Source organism: Mauremys mutica, chromosome 10 (assembly GCF_020497125.1).
Source record: "Mauremys mutica isolate MM-2020 ecotype Southern chromosome 10, ASM2049712v1, whole genome shotgun sequence".
Classification (NCBI taxonomy): Eukaryota; Metazoa; Chordata; order Testudines; family Geoemydidae; genus Mauremys; species Mauremys mutica.
This window is the reverse complement of record NC_059081.1, coordinates 21,165,345-21,180,002: the sequence shown is the minus strand read 5'-3', so window position 1 is coordinate 21,180,002 and position 14,658 is coordinate 21,165,345. Positions and strand designations below refer to the sequence as shown.

Here is a 14,658-nt window from a genome sequence, read left to right as displayed (position 1 = left end):
TAAGGTTTACCCTCTAGTAAAATTTTGTTCTAAACTTTTTTTTTTTTACAGAATTATTACCCAAATGCCAACAGATGAATTGCCAATACAAATGTAGTATTTCAAGGAATGGCACCGGCTGTTACTGTGAGGATGGATATGAAGTAGGCGATGATGGAAGAAACTGCAACGGTAACTAGGAAATGTCACTTTCTCTAAGAATACGGCCCAAGTCTTGCAAGAAGCTACCTGAAGATGAACAATGGCATCTTTGCAGAGCTTCTTGCAGGATCTGAGCCTAAATTTGGTTTTAGAATGATTTAAACAGATGGTTAAACTATATTTACACAAAACATGGCATGTAAGGTAATTAGGTACAGTGCTAGTGCTCGGGTCAATGCAAAGGATCCTAGTGAGTTCCCACATTTGCTACTGCTGTTTGGCTAGAATCACATTTATATTTGATGTACCAGGTGTATCTTCTCAATGGAAGTAGCATCTTTTTAGAAATTTACAATAAGTTGTGAAGCACGGCAAAATTTACAGAAAGACCTGAAGGTCCCTCTCTGGTGTTTACATCAGAGACAAATGTTTCTCTATGGGTAGAAGCTGTGATTCCATCTGAGCCAACTACTATATATGGCAGTCCAGTCAGGAGCTTGATAATGAGATCAAGGATAGGACTACTTGCTTCTCCCCTTCAGGGCTGCCCAGAGGGGGAGCAACTGGGGCAATTTGCCCCGGGCCCCGCAAGGGCCCCCCTGAGAGTTTTTCGGGACTCCTGGAGCGGGGTCCTTCACTCGCGCCGGGGGCCCCTGGAGCGGGGTCCGGAGGGGCTTCTTCCACTCTGGGTCTTTGGTGGCAATTCGGCAGCGGGGGGTCCTTCTGCCCCAGGACCCGTGGCAGGGGGTCCTTCCGCCCCAGGACCTACCACCGAAGTGCCGGGTCTTCGGCAGCAATTCGGTGGCGGGGGTCCCCCGCCGCCGAAGACCCCAGGCCCTCTGAATCCTTTGGGCGGCCCTGCTCTCCTTCCTCCCCGACCCCTGCAGTGCTCACACTGATGGCTCATAGTCAGCCAGTGAAACAGAATGAACTCTGTTCATCAGGTAGTGAAGATGGACCAGCATTTCAAAAGACCACTTGTGTAATCTCATAGCAATCTAAACTGGGTCGTGGCCCCACCAGCACTCCAATCCAGAAGGATGACAGTCAGGACATCCCTGCTGATCGTTTCTACCCTCCTGTGCCTACAATGTGAGGAGAAAGAGTATTAAGATTCTGTCTAGGGCTGCTCAGACAGGCCTGGAGCTCATCTGCATGAGCTGCATCCTTTCTAAGCATCTCTGAGCCTCCTTCTCCTGAACATTCTCTGAAACCTTGTGAGCCATTTGGGGATATGATACCCCTTACAGCCATGTAAACCTGGGTCAGAGTTTGATCCATGAAAAAAAAAAACCTCAATCATATAGCTTAGTTTTGCACTTGCCTTTTAATAGGTTTTCTGCCTGTGAAGTTTAGATTGAAATTGATATTCTTTTTCTATTCCGGCAATATATGAATTTCTATTTCCCAACAATTTTTTTCTCTTCAAAAGTAGATAGGGTTTTCCCATCTCGTTATTAATGTACTTGCTGGCTGTCATTCCTCCTCCCCACTTTAACAGAATTATTCTGCATAAATGTAATTTCTTATATGTGTGTCTTCTGATCTCTGGGTTTGTGTTTTGTAATATTTGAAAAAAATAGATACAATAATTTCAATAGCAAGTTGTTGGGACTTTTTTCTTTAATATGATTTTTGGCTAGATTCTCAGCTGCTGTAAATTTGCATATCTTGGTTATCTCTAATAGAACTATGCCAATTTCCATTAGCTGAGAATTCAACCCTGTATTTTTATTTCTTTCCTTGGACATTGGAGTTGTTTGCAGTTTTTTTATATTGTTGCTGAGCGTTATAGGTAGAAGCTGATGACTAAAGAGCTTAAACCATTTAACATAGTTTCCTAACATGAATGAGTTGACATGCATATTCAGTTATTTCCTCTTTTGAAACGCTGCTTCATTCATAGTCAATGGTGATTTTAAATGCTTACATATAGTACAGTTGGAAGTAGTCTCTGGTGGCAGCAATAACCCAAGGGGTTCCCTAATTGTTACGTTACTCATTGATCATTTGAAGTCCTTTAATTTTCAAGCTGGATAGCAGCTAGCCTTGCAACATTAACTACTGGCCTTCTGTTTGGTCAATGGCATAGTTTCATCAGCAGACAGCTGAGATAAGATTGCGTCTGAAAACAATGCGAAAAAATAAAAATCTATCTATCGAGGGTTTACCCTTGCTTTTATAATGTTGTTTAGGGGATGAATTTTGCACTCCCCTCCTCCCCCCCAAGATTTTACTCTTAAGTGAGGGTTCTTACTTACATATTATTTCAATGTATCTTTTAGATTTAGATGAATGTAATGTGTATGGGACCTGTAGCCAAACCTGTATAAATACAGATGGATCATATGCATGTAGCTGTGTGGAGGGTTATGTACTTCAGCCTGACAACAAATCTTGCAAGGCCAAAAATGGTAAGTTGAATTTTATTTTAATACATTATAAGAATAATTTCTTAACGTTCTCTGGGTATGCCTTTCTCCCTGGTAAATAGGGTAAATATTTATCTACATAGTAGAGATGGATTTTCCTTTAATACAGTGATCCATTGCTAGAAATCTAGAAAAAAAATCAATTGTCATGGATTATTACAAAACACTTTTGAAGGAGGATTCTGATTACCTAGAAACCTTTCTGAGGGGGTAAATATAGTTATGCAAGTTACTTTATTCAGCCAAGATTAGTGGACCTGCCAGTTCCCTCTTTCATCTCAATACATACAATTTCCACATAAACCCCACCTCCCTGAGACAACCTGGGTGTCAGAGGAAATTATCATGAGGTAATTATACCCTTGGGATATTAGAGACATGAGCCTATGCCTTGCTCCGTGCAACAGCCCAGGGAGTTGATTTGAAGATCTTCATAATCACATTATGCCTTATTGGTTAATTAATGCATATTTTCATTACCAATAATAAATTAAGCAGTTAGGGGAATTAGTGAATTCTGTTTAATGAAGACAAATTGAACAAAGTATTTCCCTAGTCAGTGTATTGACTCAGCAATCTATTCTTATTTTCTCCTACAATTTTGTTCAACATATATAATGACCAAATCCTATTATAAAGGTATATTTTTATGTCAGTATGTGGAAATCCAGAGGAAACAAATGTGTATTTTTCTATGTCAGTTGGCAGACTTGTGGCAGGTGCTGTGTTTTTGAAGCTAAAACTAGCAAACACTATGGCAAAGAAACTACATACTTGTGTTCTCATTTTAGTACCACTGAGAGTTACGATTTAAAATATTGATGAGCTCAAAAAGTAAGACTTGAAACTTAAGTTTTGTATTGATCCACATAGCCTGGTTATAGATTAAAAAAATAGGTAATCTGATACAAGCAACTCCGTACAGAGAAAAGCTATTTTAATATTCTTCTCAACTCTCTCTCTTAAAAAGAAAAAGTTATTTCAGTGGGACATAACAGGAGTTGCATCTGATACAGTAAAAACAGTCCAGGACTGGGGAAGGTAGATGGCTCCAGAACTGGTAATGAAATGAGTCTTTGACCTATAGTATAAATACAGGTCATGTAATGATTGACGATGGTCGCCATCTGTCAGTATTTCAGTAGCTCATGTGAAATAAGCTGGTGCACTCAGCGACTTCCTCATAGAGAAATGCTTCTCTCTCTCTCTCCCTCTCTCTCTCTCTCTCTCTCTCTCACACACACATAGTTTACAGCAATCTTTACCCTTACTGGCAGACTCAGCAAGGAAGCGTTTTCAATGAACACAGAGACCTGTATAAGAGAGTTCAAGTCAAGGCTGAGCTAGTGTGAGGCAATGCATACTGCTGCTGACCTTGTGGCACTTGTTCTTTGAATAAGCAGAACAGGATTTCCCAACACACTCCCACTGTGTGGGCAACATCTTAATAGAAATTGTCTCACATGCTTTCTTGTTTGCAACTGCATGAACCACCTGCTCTCAGACTGACTATATAACATCTCTTTGGCAATTGCAGCAATTGGTTACATTGGAAAGTAATATTAGGAAGGTATTTGATGTATTTGTAGCTTCCTTTATACTGTTTAGCAGGTGGAAACAAGGAGAGTTGCAGTCATTCATTATTAATCGTATTTATTACAGTAGTGCATAAGGGCCAACCAAGAACGGGGCCTCATTTTGCTAGGCACTAGACAAATGCAGAATATTAGACAGTTTCAGCCCTGAAGAACTTACAACTAAATAGACCAGACAGACACCACGAGGGAAGGGGTATAACACATAAGTAGAATGAACAATGTGGTAGCAGCAAACAGCATGTTAGCTCCACAATTTTTTTGTGAGGTAGGTTATTTAGGAGGGAATAAGCTGAAGCGAAGAGGGGTAAGGAGAAAGGTTCTGGGTGAAGCGTGGAGAGAACGTGATGGAGGGAGCGGGTTGGAGCAAACAGTTAATCAGCATAGGGCAGAGAGAGTCCTGTCAAAAAATGTAAACAATTCTGTTAACATCCAGAGGTCCCAGCTTTGGCTGCTTCTGGTCCTACGGCCTGGAGTCTCTGTCTGGCTCCAGTCTGTAGTTTTTCTCTAAAGCCACATGGGAGGTGGGGGGCGGGGGGAATACAGGAAAGGGAGGCACTCCCTGTGTCTTAGTGCCTCCAAAGTAGAGGGAGCTATGTGCCCTGTTAGCTATCTATGGACTGCTAAGTGCTCTAGGGACCACAGCCAAATTCAGTCTCCAGTGCCCAAATCTATCACCTTTCACAAATCTTGACTTTAAACCAGACTGAAAAACAGGAATACAATAAAAAATAGTGGGCTGGATTTGGATTCACTTATCTCCGTTTTATAACTCCATTTGATTAATGTAGTAACTCCCGATTTGCTGTAAATGATTGCAGAATTTGACACATAATCTTTGGGGTAGGAATTTATTAAGGGACAAATCTGCCACTGCCTCTGCAGTCGTGCTGTTCTGCTGCCCGAAGGTTGCGGGAGGAGTAGAATTCTGAGGAACTGCTCTGATATCTGCACCCACTATGAAGCCTCAGACTCAGTTTTGCAAAGATCAGTTCCCAAAGCTGCCAGGTGCAGGAGGAGCTGACAGTGGGTCTGTCATTACAGTGAAGCCAAAGGATCCACTTCTTCAAGGATCCACCCATCTCCTCCCACCGTGAAAGGGTACAGTGGGGCCAAACTGCAGTAGTGGCAGCAGAGTGTCCAGAAGTAGAGAATTCCATCACTGCCGCCCTAATACTGACAGTACTTGGGCTGTGTGCTGCTATGCACTATTTAAGCCTAAATGTTCAGCATCTTGATGAAATATATCATATTGTTACTTCAAGGGACATAAATACGATGCTAAGTTGTTCAGTTCATTTAAATATGTCTAGAGCTGGTCACTTTTGTGTACATAGAATCATAGAAGATTAGGGTTGGAAGGGACCTCAGACCGTCATCTAGTCCAACCCCCTGCTCAAAGCAGGACCAACACCAACTAAATCATCCCAGCTAGGGCTTTGTGAAGCAAAGTCTTGAAAACCTCTAAGAATGGAGATTCTACCACCTCCCTAGGTAACCCATTCCAGTGCTTCACCACCCTCCTTTTTGGAACCCCCCTTCCAGTAGTTGAAGGCTGCTATCAAATCCCCCCTCAGTCTTCTCTTCTGCAGACTAAATAACCCCAGTTCACTCAGCCTCTCCTCATAAGTCATGTGCCCCAGACCCCTACTCATTTCTGTTGCCCTTCACTGGACTCTCTCCAATATGTCCACATCCCTTCTGTAGTGGGGGGACCAAAACTGGATGCAATACTCCAGGTGTGGCCTCACCAGTGGCGAATAGAGGGGAATAAGCACTTCTCTTGATCTGCTGGCAATGCTCCTACTAATACAGCCCAATATGCTGCTGGCCTTCTTGGCAACAAGGGCACACTGCTGACTCATATCCAGTTTCTCGTCCACTGTAATCCCCAGGTCCTTTTCTGCAGAACTGCTACTTAGTCAGTCGGTCCCCAGCCTGTAGCAGTGCATGGGATTCTTCCTTCCCAAGTGCAGGACTCTGCACTTGTCCTTGTTGAACCTCATCAGATTTCTTTTGGCCCAATCCTCCAATTTGTCTAGATCACTCTGGACCCTATCCCTACACTTCAGCATATCTACCTCTCCCCCCAGTTTAGTGTCATCTGCGAACTTGCTGAGGGTGCAATTCATCCCATCATCCAGATAATTAATAAAGATGTTGAACAAAATCGGCTCCAGGACCGATCCTTTGATACCAGCTGCCAACTAGACATCGAGCTGTTGATCACTACCTGTTGAGCCCAACAATCTAGCCAGCTTTCTATCCACCTTATAGTCCATTCATCCCATCCATACTTCTTTAACTTGCTGGCAAGAATACTGTGGGAGACTGTATCAAAAGCTTTGCTAAAGTCAAGGTATATCACATCCACTGCTTTCCCCATATCTACAGAGCCAGCTAGCCCATCATAGAAGGCAATCAGGTTGATCAGGCATGACTTGTCCTTGGTAAATCCATGTTGACTGTTCCTGATCACTTCCTCTCCTCCAAGTGCTTCAAAATATATCCTTGAGGACCTGCTCCATGATTTTGCCAGGGACTGAAGTGAGGCTGACTGGTCTGCAGTTCCCCGGTTCTCTGTCTTTCCTTTTTTAAATATGGGCACTATATTTGCCTTTTTCGAATCATCCAGGACCTCCTCCGATCACCACAAATTTTCAGAGATAGTGGTGAATGGCTGTGCAATCACATCAGCCAACTCCCTCAGCATCCTTGGATTCATTAGATCTAGGCCCATGAACTTGTGCTTGTCCAGCTTTTCTAAATAATCCCTAACCTGTTCTTTCACCACTGAGAGCTGCTCACCTCCTCCCCATACTGTATTTCCCAACCTGATACCCTTTGAAAGAAAGCTAACAAGCCTTGTGGATAGGGGGAAGTGGTAGATGTGAGGCACATGACTTATGAGGAGAGGGAACTGGGTTTGTTTAGTCTGCAGAAGAGAAGAGTAGGGAGGGATTTGATAGCAGCCTTCAACTACCTGAAGGGAGGTTCCAAAGAGGATGGAGCTTTGCCGTTCTCAGTGGTGGCAGATGACAGAACAAGGAGCGATGGTCTCAAGTTGAAGTGGAGGAGGTCTAGATTGGATATTAGGAAACACTATTTTACTAGGAGGGTGGTGAAGCACTGAGATGGTTACATACGGAGGTGGTAGAATCTCCATCCTAAGAGATTTTTAAGGCCCGGCTTGACAAAGCCCTGGCTGGGATGATTTAGTTGGGGGTGGTTCTGCTTTGAGCAGGGGTTTGGACTAGATCACCTCCTGAGGTCTCTTCCAACCCTTATCTTCTATGATTCTATGTGGTATATCTTGACTTTAGTAAAGCTTTTGATACTGTCTCACATGGGGAATTGGGGAAAGAGATTTTGCTCCAAGTGTTTCCTCATTCACAAAAAGAAGGAAGAATGGAGACCCATCTTAGATCTCAGACAACTAAATCTGCACATCGAGGTTGAGAATGGTCATTCTGGCATGAATAATTCTTTCACTGACCAAAGGTAAGTGGTTTACAGCTATTGATATGAAGGATGTCAGTTTCAACACAGCCATCCACCCTGCACACAAAAGGTTCCTGAGATTCACAGCAGGTCTGAACCACTACCAATATAGAGTGCTCCCTGTTTGGCCTTGCAGCAGTGCCAAGGGTATTCACAAAGGTGCTATCAGTTGTGGCAGCCAACTTTTACCACCATGGATCATCAGTTACATCAATAACAACTGGTTACTGGTGGGATGATCTTGTCAGGCAGTACGGTCAGCAGCCTTATCCCTGATCAATCTTCTGTACTCATTAGGACTTCACTTAAACACAGAAAAGTCCATTTTAATTCCCACATGGACTATATAGTTGATCAGAGCAACTCGGGACTCTATCAGTACCAAAACATACCTTCCTTTGGAGAGATTACTACCCATAAAGAGCTTATCACTCAACTTCAACAAATGCCAGCCTCCTCATGTCTTATTTTTTGGGTCACAGGGCTTATTGCACCTATGTAACACCCTTCCCGAGACTTCACCATCCTTGCCTGTAAGCTTCTCCATGGATGGTGTCCATATATAGCAATTGATAACTGATTCCGCCTTACCACAATGAGGCTCCCTTCTAGACAAGCACATAGCACAAGGAGCATGGACTCCCCAAGATTGTTAGTAGTCCACAAGGCCTACAAGTGCTCTTACCATTCATACAAGCCTGGCTTGTTCAAGTGATGTGAGACAACATGGCAATAGTGTTCTACATCAACAAGTGGGAGCAAGGTCTATCCCTTTTTGAATAGAAGCTATCAAACTTTGGAACTATTCGGCAGTCACTCTTTTGATAGTACACCCCCCGGGAATACTCAACATGCTGGCAGACAGCCTCAATATTTTTCCAAGAACCATGAATGGAAGCTCCACAATTTGGTGATACAGATCATTTTTTGACAAAGGAGACCCCCCTTTTGGGACCTCTTCATGCCCCAGGAATACAGGAAATTCACAGTCTACTGGTCCAGGATGGTTCAAGGTCTGGATTTCAGGGGAGATGCATTTCTCGTTCCATGGTTGGGACAACTGACTTATGCCTTACCATCCATTCCACTCTTACCTCAGATCCTGAGGAAAATCAAGCAAGAGAAAGTGTTGTTCATACTGATTGCCCAAGATGTCCCCAACAGTTCTGGTTGTCAAGCATTTTTTCTGATGTCACCATATCCAAGCATTTGGATACAGCCTTTCCTGACCTATTGACACAAGGCAAAGGTGAGATTAGGCATCCAAACCTGGCTTCCCTCCACCTGGTATTTGGATGGGCATCAAACTTAGAAAAGACATGTTCACAGGTGATACAGTCAGTCCTTAATAACAGCAGGAAAGAGTCCACAAGAAAGTGCTACATGGCAAAATTGAAAAGGTTTTCTGACTGGTATCAGTGTCTTCAAATAACCCTCCAAAATTCTGATATCTCTCATTTTAGAATATCTTCTTTCCTTAAAGACCTCAGGTCTTTAGCTCCTTTGTGTGCACCTAGCTGCTATCTGCATTTGTCACCCTCCAATTAATAATCACTCCCACTTCACCCACTCTATCATAGTTCATTTTCAGAAAGTTCTTATTAGAACCTTTCCTCCTGTGACAAAACCTACCCGGTCCTGGGACCTGTGGTGATAATTGGGCCTACAAATTTACTCTGTGATCTTAAGTGTAAAAAATATGTGAAAGTTCATAAGATGTCACAATAACTTATAATAACAATTGATGATGAAAGGTATGAAAACAAGCCAGAAAGACTAACTTATTCTAAACAAAAAGACCTATTGGTTTAACTCAAGGAATATGTTAAGATTATGCTTGGTAAATAAGAAAATGTGGTCCAGAAATTAATGAACCAAAGTTGGTGTGTCAAATATTAAGCCTAAAGTTATGAGAGTATGTGCTATTCCACCCATTATTCCCTTTTTGGGTCTTTAAAGAGATTTTGGCAGGAAAAACTGGCTACTGACGTGAGCTTCACAATCATGGCTGCCATGCCCACTGTTTCCTGAGACTCTGGACCATCTTCAACCTAATCCTGACCAGACCAGGCTAGAGAACTGGAGCCAGATGACATCACCACCTCCACTGGTTCCAGCTAAATCCTAACCAACACTTAGTCCTCACAGCATTAAGTAGAGCTCCATTAAAACGCTAGTCTCATGCTTCTTAGCTCACCTGTCTTTCTAGTGGCCATCACCTAGGCTAGGAGAATGGGTGAACTGGGGACCCTTATGGCTGATCTACAATACACAATCATCCATAGGAACAAAGTTTCACTGAGATTACATTGAAATTTACCCCCAAAGTAATCTTATCTTTTCATCTGAATTGGACAATTCACTTTCCTGTCTTCTTCCCAAAGCTGCACATTACCAGCAAAGACAGGAAGCTTCATTGTTTGAATGTCTGTTGAGTGTTCGCATTCTACCTATGTAGAACCAAATCCTTTGGAAATCATTTAGACCATTGGTATCCTTGTGGAATGGATGAGAGGGGAAGCGATCTCTTCCCAGATACTTTCTAAATGGATTTCAGGCTGCATTCTGTTGGGTTATGAGTTAGCAGGGATGCCTCCTCCACAGGGTGTGAGGGCCCACTCAACTAGAGTTTATGCTTCATCAGGAGTTTCACCTTGAGACATCTCTCTCACTAATATCTGTAAAGCAGCTACATGGGGTTCTGTTCAGACCTTTACAAGACATTAAGCCCTGGAACAAGCTTCTGCAGCAGATGCATCTTTCAGCACAACTGTCCTCCAGTCATTGGTACCACAGAGTTCCTCACACCCACCTCCTCAATGAATACTTCTTGTCAGTCACCATCACTCAAAGAAGAAAGAGAGGTTACTTACCTTATACAGTAAATTGAGTTCTTCAAGATATGTGGTCCTTATCTTTATTCTGCTACCCTCCTCCTTCCGCTCTACTATAGAGCATTATCCTGGACAATCTGTGGTAAAAAGGGAAATGGAGAGATGGTCGGCCCAAATTGCTCCTTACATCCTCTGGTTCAGAACATGAGGAGGAGAAGGGTGCAAGTGCAGACAAATAGATGCTGCTAGCAAAAATGTTCCTGTCTCTGGTGCATGGAGTACATGTGAACCTGACAGCAGAATGCACCCTAGGACCACACATCTCAAAGAACTCCAGTTACTGTACAGGGTAAGTAGCCTCTCTGTCTGCAGGGAAAAGTGGGAGAGAAAAAATATAGGGAAGGAGGTAGAGACTATAGTGTAGAGAAAAAAAAGCAATAAGGAATGGAGGTAGAGAGACAGAAAGGAGGAAATAGTAAATGGAGACAATCTTGGAAAAAGATTAACTCTGATCCACAATAGGAAAGAGCATGTGGGATGAAGCCAGGGAGAGAGAGTATGCAAAAACATAACCAAGAAAAACAAAGTCAATAGAATCATTCAGTGGCATTGAACAAAACTCTGTGAGTAGATTATTTGATGGATTTCATCAGAATCCTCCAAGTATTTTATTCAATTGATACTTTTCTAGTAACTGACTGGTTCATCAGATACTATTCATTAAATGTTTTGTTAGATGAAATTTGTCAAATATATCTAATGAATATTTATTTCTGCATTCCACCTGCCCCAGGGCTACATTAATTTTTAAACCTCTATTAAGTAGAATGTGGACTGACAGTATTACATTTAAATACAGCACACAACTGTTCTGTTGTTTTGAATTGCAAGTTGGGGGGCTTTGGGTAAGTGCTCTTCATATGGCAGCTTGGGTATTTTTCACATTGGCTTGACAACTTAGACCTTCGACTATCAGGTGTCAGGTAACATTTTCAAGACCTGCACCCACTTTTGAAAATGTGGGCCTCAGGATTTGTAGCATTATTACCCCATACTGTGAAATATTTTCTCAGAGGCTTGAGGATAATACACATTGTAAATGTGAACTTAAATTTCTACAAAAGTTTCACTTCAGTGTGCCGTTTTCCATACCTTAATGCACTGTTCCATGTGTTTCCTGCTGATACCTACTTTAGGGTTGAATGAGATAAAGCATAGGCTGTAAGGTGGTTCATTGTGCTGTAAGGAACAAGTTGTAATTTACTAATTGACCATATCTGTGATTATCTCAGCGTAACACCAGATTTCAAGTGTCATCTAAAATACGTCCAGAGTAAAATTTAAAGTCTAACTATTCTCAGGCAGTTCAACATTATCAGCTACTGGGGACAGGTTTCAGAGTGGTAGCCGTGTTAGTCTGTATCAGCAAAAAAAATGAGGAGTCCTTGTGGCACCTAATGGCCTGAATACAGACTGGGAGTGGTTGGGTCATTACAAAACCTAAACTTAATTTCCCCATTACTAATTTATCCCTACTGTTACTCACACCTTCTTGTCAACTGTCTGTAATGGGCCACTCTCTTACCACTTCAAAAGTTATTTTTCCTCCCTTGGTATCCTACTGTTAATTGATTTATCTTGTTAGACTGACCTCACACTTGGTAAAGCAACCCCCATCCTTTCATGTATTTATACCTGCTCCTGTAATTTTCACTTCATGCATCTGATGAAGTGGGCTCTAGCCCACGAAAGCTTATGCCCAAATAAATTTGTTAGTCTCTAAGGTGCTACAAGGACTCCTCATTGTTTTAGCTATTAGGGAGTTATAGATAACACCATAATACCTTATTATCATCTTTTGGGTCAACATTTCTGCTAAGATGTATTTAATAATAACTCAATAACCTGAATGAGGTTCAATCAATTTGGGACCTATATACTGTATTTCTGTAATTGTACTTTCATTTGAAAATATTGCAGCTGCCAGTAATAATTTGTTAATTCTTCTTTGGCATGGTCCGCCTGTTGTCATGTTGACACATATAAATAGGTGAGAATAGTTCTGGAATTTTCTATTATAGCTTCAGGGAAAACATCCCAGCCTTGCTACTATGAGCCAAAAGGTGGGGAAAGGAATGGAGTGGTATCAGCCAAGCAAAGAATCTAGGGGCTATCCTGACAGCACATTACAGGTAGACTCAGGGAAAGAACTTAGACTGCAAAGAGACTTACTCTGAGTGTCACAACACCTAACTTTTACACATCTAGAAAATCACAGGAACAATTTGATCCAGAAACCCTGAGTTAGGCACCAAGGATCCCTATACAGTAACTCCTCATTTAACATTGTCCCACTTAACGTTGTTTCAATGTTACGTCCCTGCTCAGTAAGGGAACATGCTCATTTAAAGTTGTGCAATGCTCCCTTATAACGTTGTTTGGCTGCCTACTTGTAAGATTCTGTGGAAGAGCAGCGACTTTACAAGGGAGCATTGCACAAGTTCTGCTTCCCTGCTCTTCCCCCTCCCTCCCAGAAAATCCTAAGCACTGCTAAACAGCTGTTTGGCGGTGCTTAGGGCTTTCTAGGAGGGAGGGGCAGGAGCGGGGAAGCACCGTGTCTCTGATCCTCCCCCTGCCTCCCAGAAAGTCCTAAGCGCTGCCAAACAGCTGTTTGGCATCACTTAGGACTTTTTGGGGGGAGGAATGTGGCGTGCTCTGGAGAGGAGGTGGAGTGGGGGTGGGAAGAGGTGGGCCTGGAGTGGAGTGGGGACAGCAAGAGGCGGGCCTGGAGCATTCCCAGCAAAATCCGAGCCTGTTCTCCGGCAAAGCTGCCACTGCTGCTGCAAAGATGCTTCCTAGCGTCCTTGCCTGCAGCGGGCTGTGCCTGTGTGGGATAAGCCAGGGGCACTTCCCAACCACAGTACAGTACAGTACTGTACAGTATAATGCTTTTTGTCTGCCCTCCCCCCACCCCAAAAAAAAATTTCCTTGGAACCTAACCCCCCCCCCGCATTTACATTAAATCTTATGGGACAATTGGATTCGTTTAACATTGTTTCACTTAAAGTTGCATTTTTCAGGAACATAACTACAATGTTAAGTGAGGAGTTACTGTACAAGGAATGAGGAGAGATAGGCACCTAAGAATGTGATCCACAAAAGCCAGTGTCTAGCTGGGGAGCGACCTAAGTTAGCCTATGGAAGATACCAAGGAGACAATTGTGTCCCAAAGCCCCTTCTTTAGGTGCCTACGTTTGGCTGAAGGGAGATGCCTATCTGTGCTAGCAATCTACAGTCAGTAACCCCTGTCTTGCAGTCAGGCAGCTCAGGCAACTAATTTGTATCTTGTGAGAATGTGTGCTTCATTTGCCACAAAATGGTTGGAGGAGAAGATGATGGTGCTTACCTTACAATTTTTATACCAGTGATTAGAGCACTAACCTAGGATGTGAAAGACCCAGCTTCAAGTCCCCCTCTGCCTAAGGGGGAGAAAGTATTTGAACAGGCGTTTCTCCCCTCTCAGAAGATTGACCTGTGGGATATTCGGAAATGGGGTTCCCTTATTCTCTCTTGCTGAAGCTGTTTCAGTGTGGATAAAAAATTAGATTCATTGGCGCAGGGGGTCTTGACCCTGGGTTTCACCTTCCTTGATGGCTACCTTAAATACCAGGATGTAGAGTCATCCTTCCTCTGTTTTGCTCTCTTTGACCTGGAAGCTGTACACGTTGAATAAATACTTAAACAGGAGACACTGAGGGAGCCTCACATTAGAGTATCCTATAGCCTAATGGTTAGGGCATTCTGGTGAGAGAACCCTGTTCATATCCGTTCTCCCTCTCAGGCAGATGGAGAACTTGAACCTGGGTCTTAGTCATCCCAGGTGAGTGCACTAACCACTGGGCTAAAAGTTAGAAGGTTGTCACCATCACCGTCTCTTGCCAGATTTTGAATGGACCTTGATACTGCAAAAATGTAGGCATTGAGTGAGTTTAGACAGCAGCTGATCAGGGATTTTGTGGATTGCATTGCTGCCTAAAATGGTGATTTATGCATCTTAAGTGCCTTAGTGGATCTGAGTCTTGCCTTATGCTGCTGCTTCAGGAAGGAGCAGGATGCACTTTCTGGAGTGCACAGTGCTGTCAACAGTTTATATGT

The 14,658-nt window shown here is 42.8% G+C and overlaps 1 protein-coding gene across 1 annotated transcript in view; it reads left to right on the top strand.

Moving 5' to 3' along the window:
- LRP1B (LDL receptor related protein 1B) overlaps positions 1-14,658 on the top strand; it is a 1,288,869-nt gene that overhangs the window by 602,898 nt on the left and 671,313 nt on the right. Inside the window, exons 6-7 of the mRNA XM_045032831.1 lie at positions 52-171; positions 2,427-2,555. Of these exons, the coding sequence (XP_044888766.1) occupies positions 52-171; positions 2,427-2,555 (249 nt within the window). The remainder of the gene's footprint in view (positions 1-51; positions 172-2,426; positions 2,556-14,658) is intronic.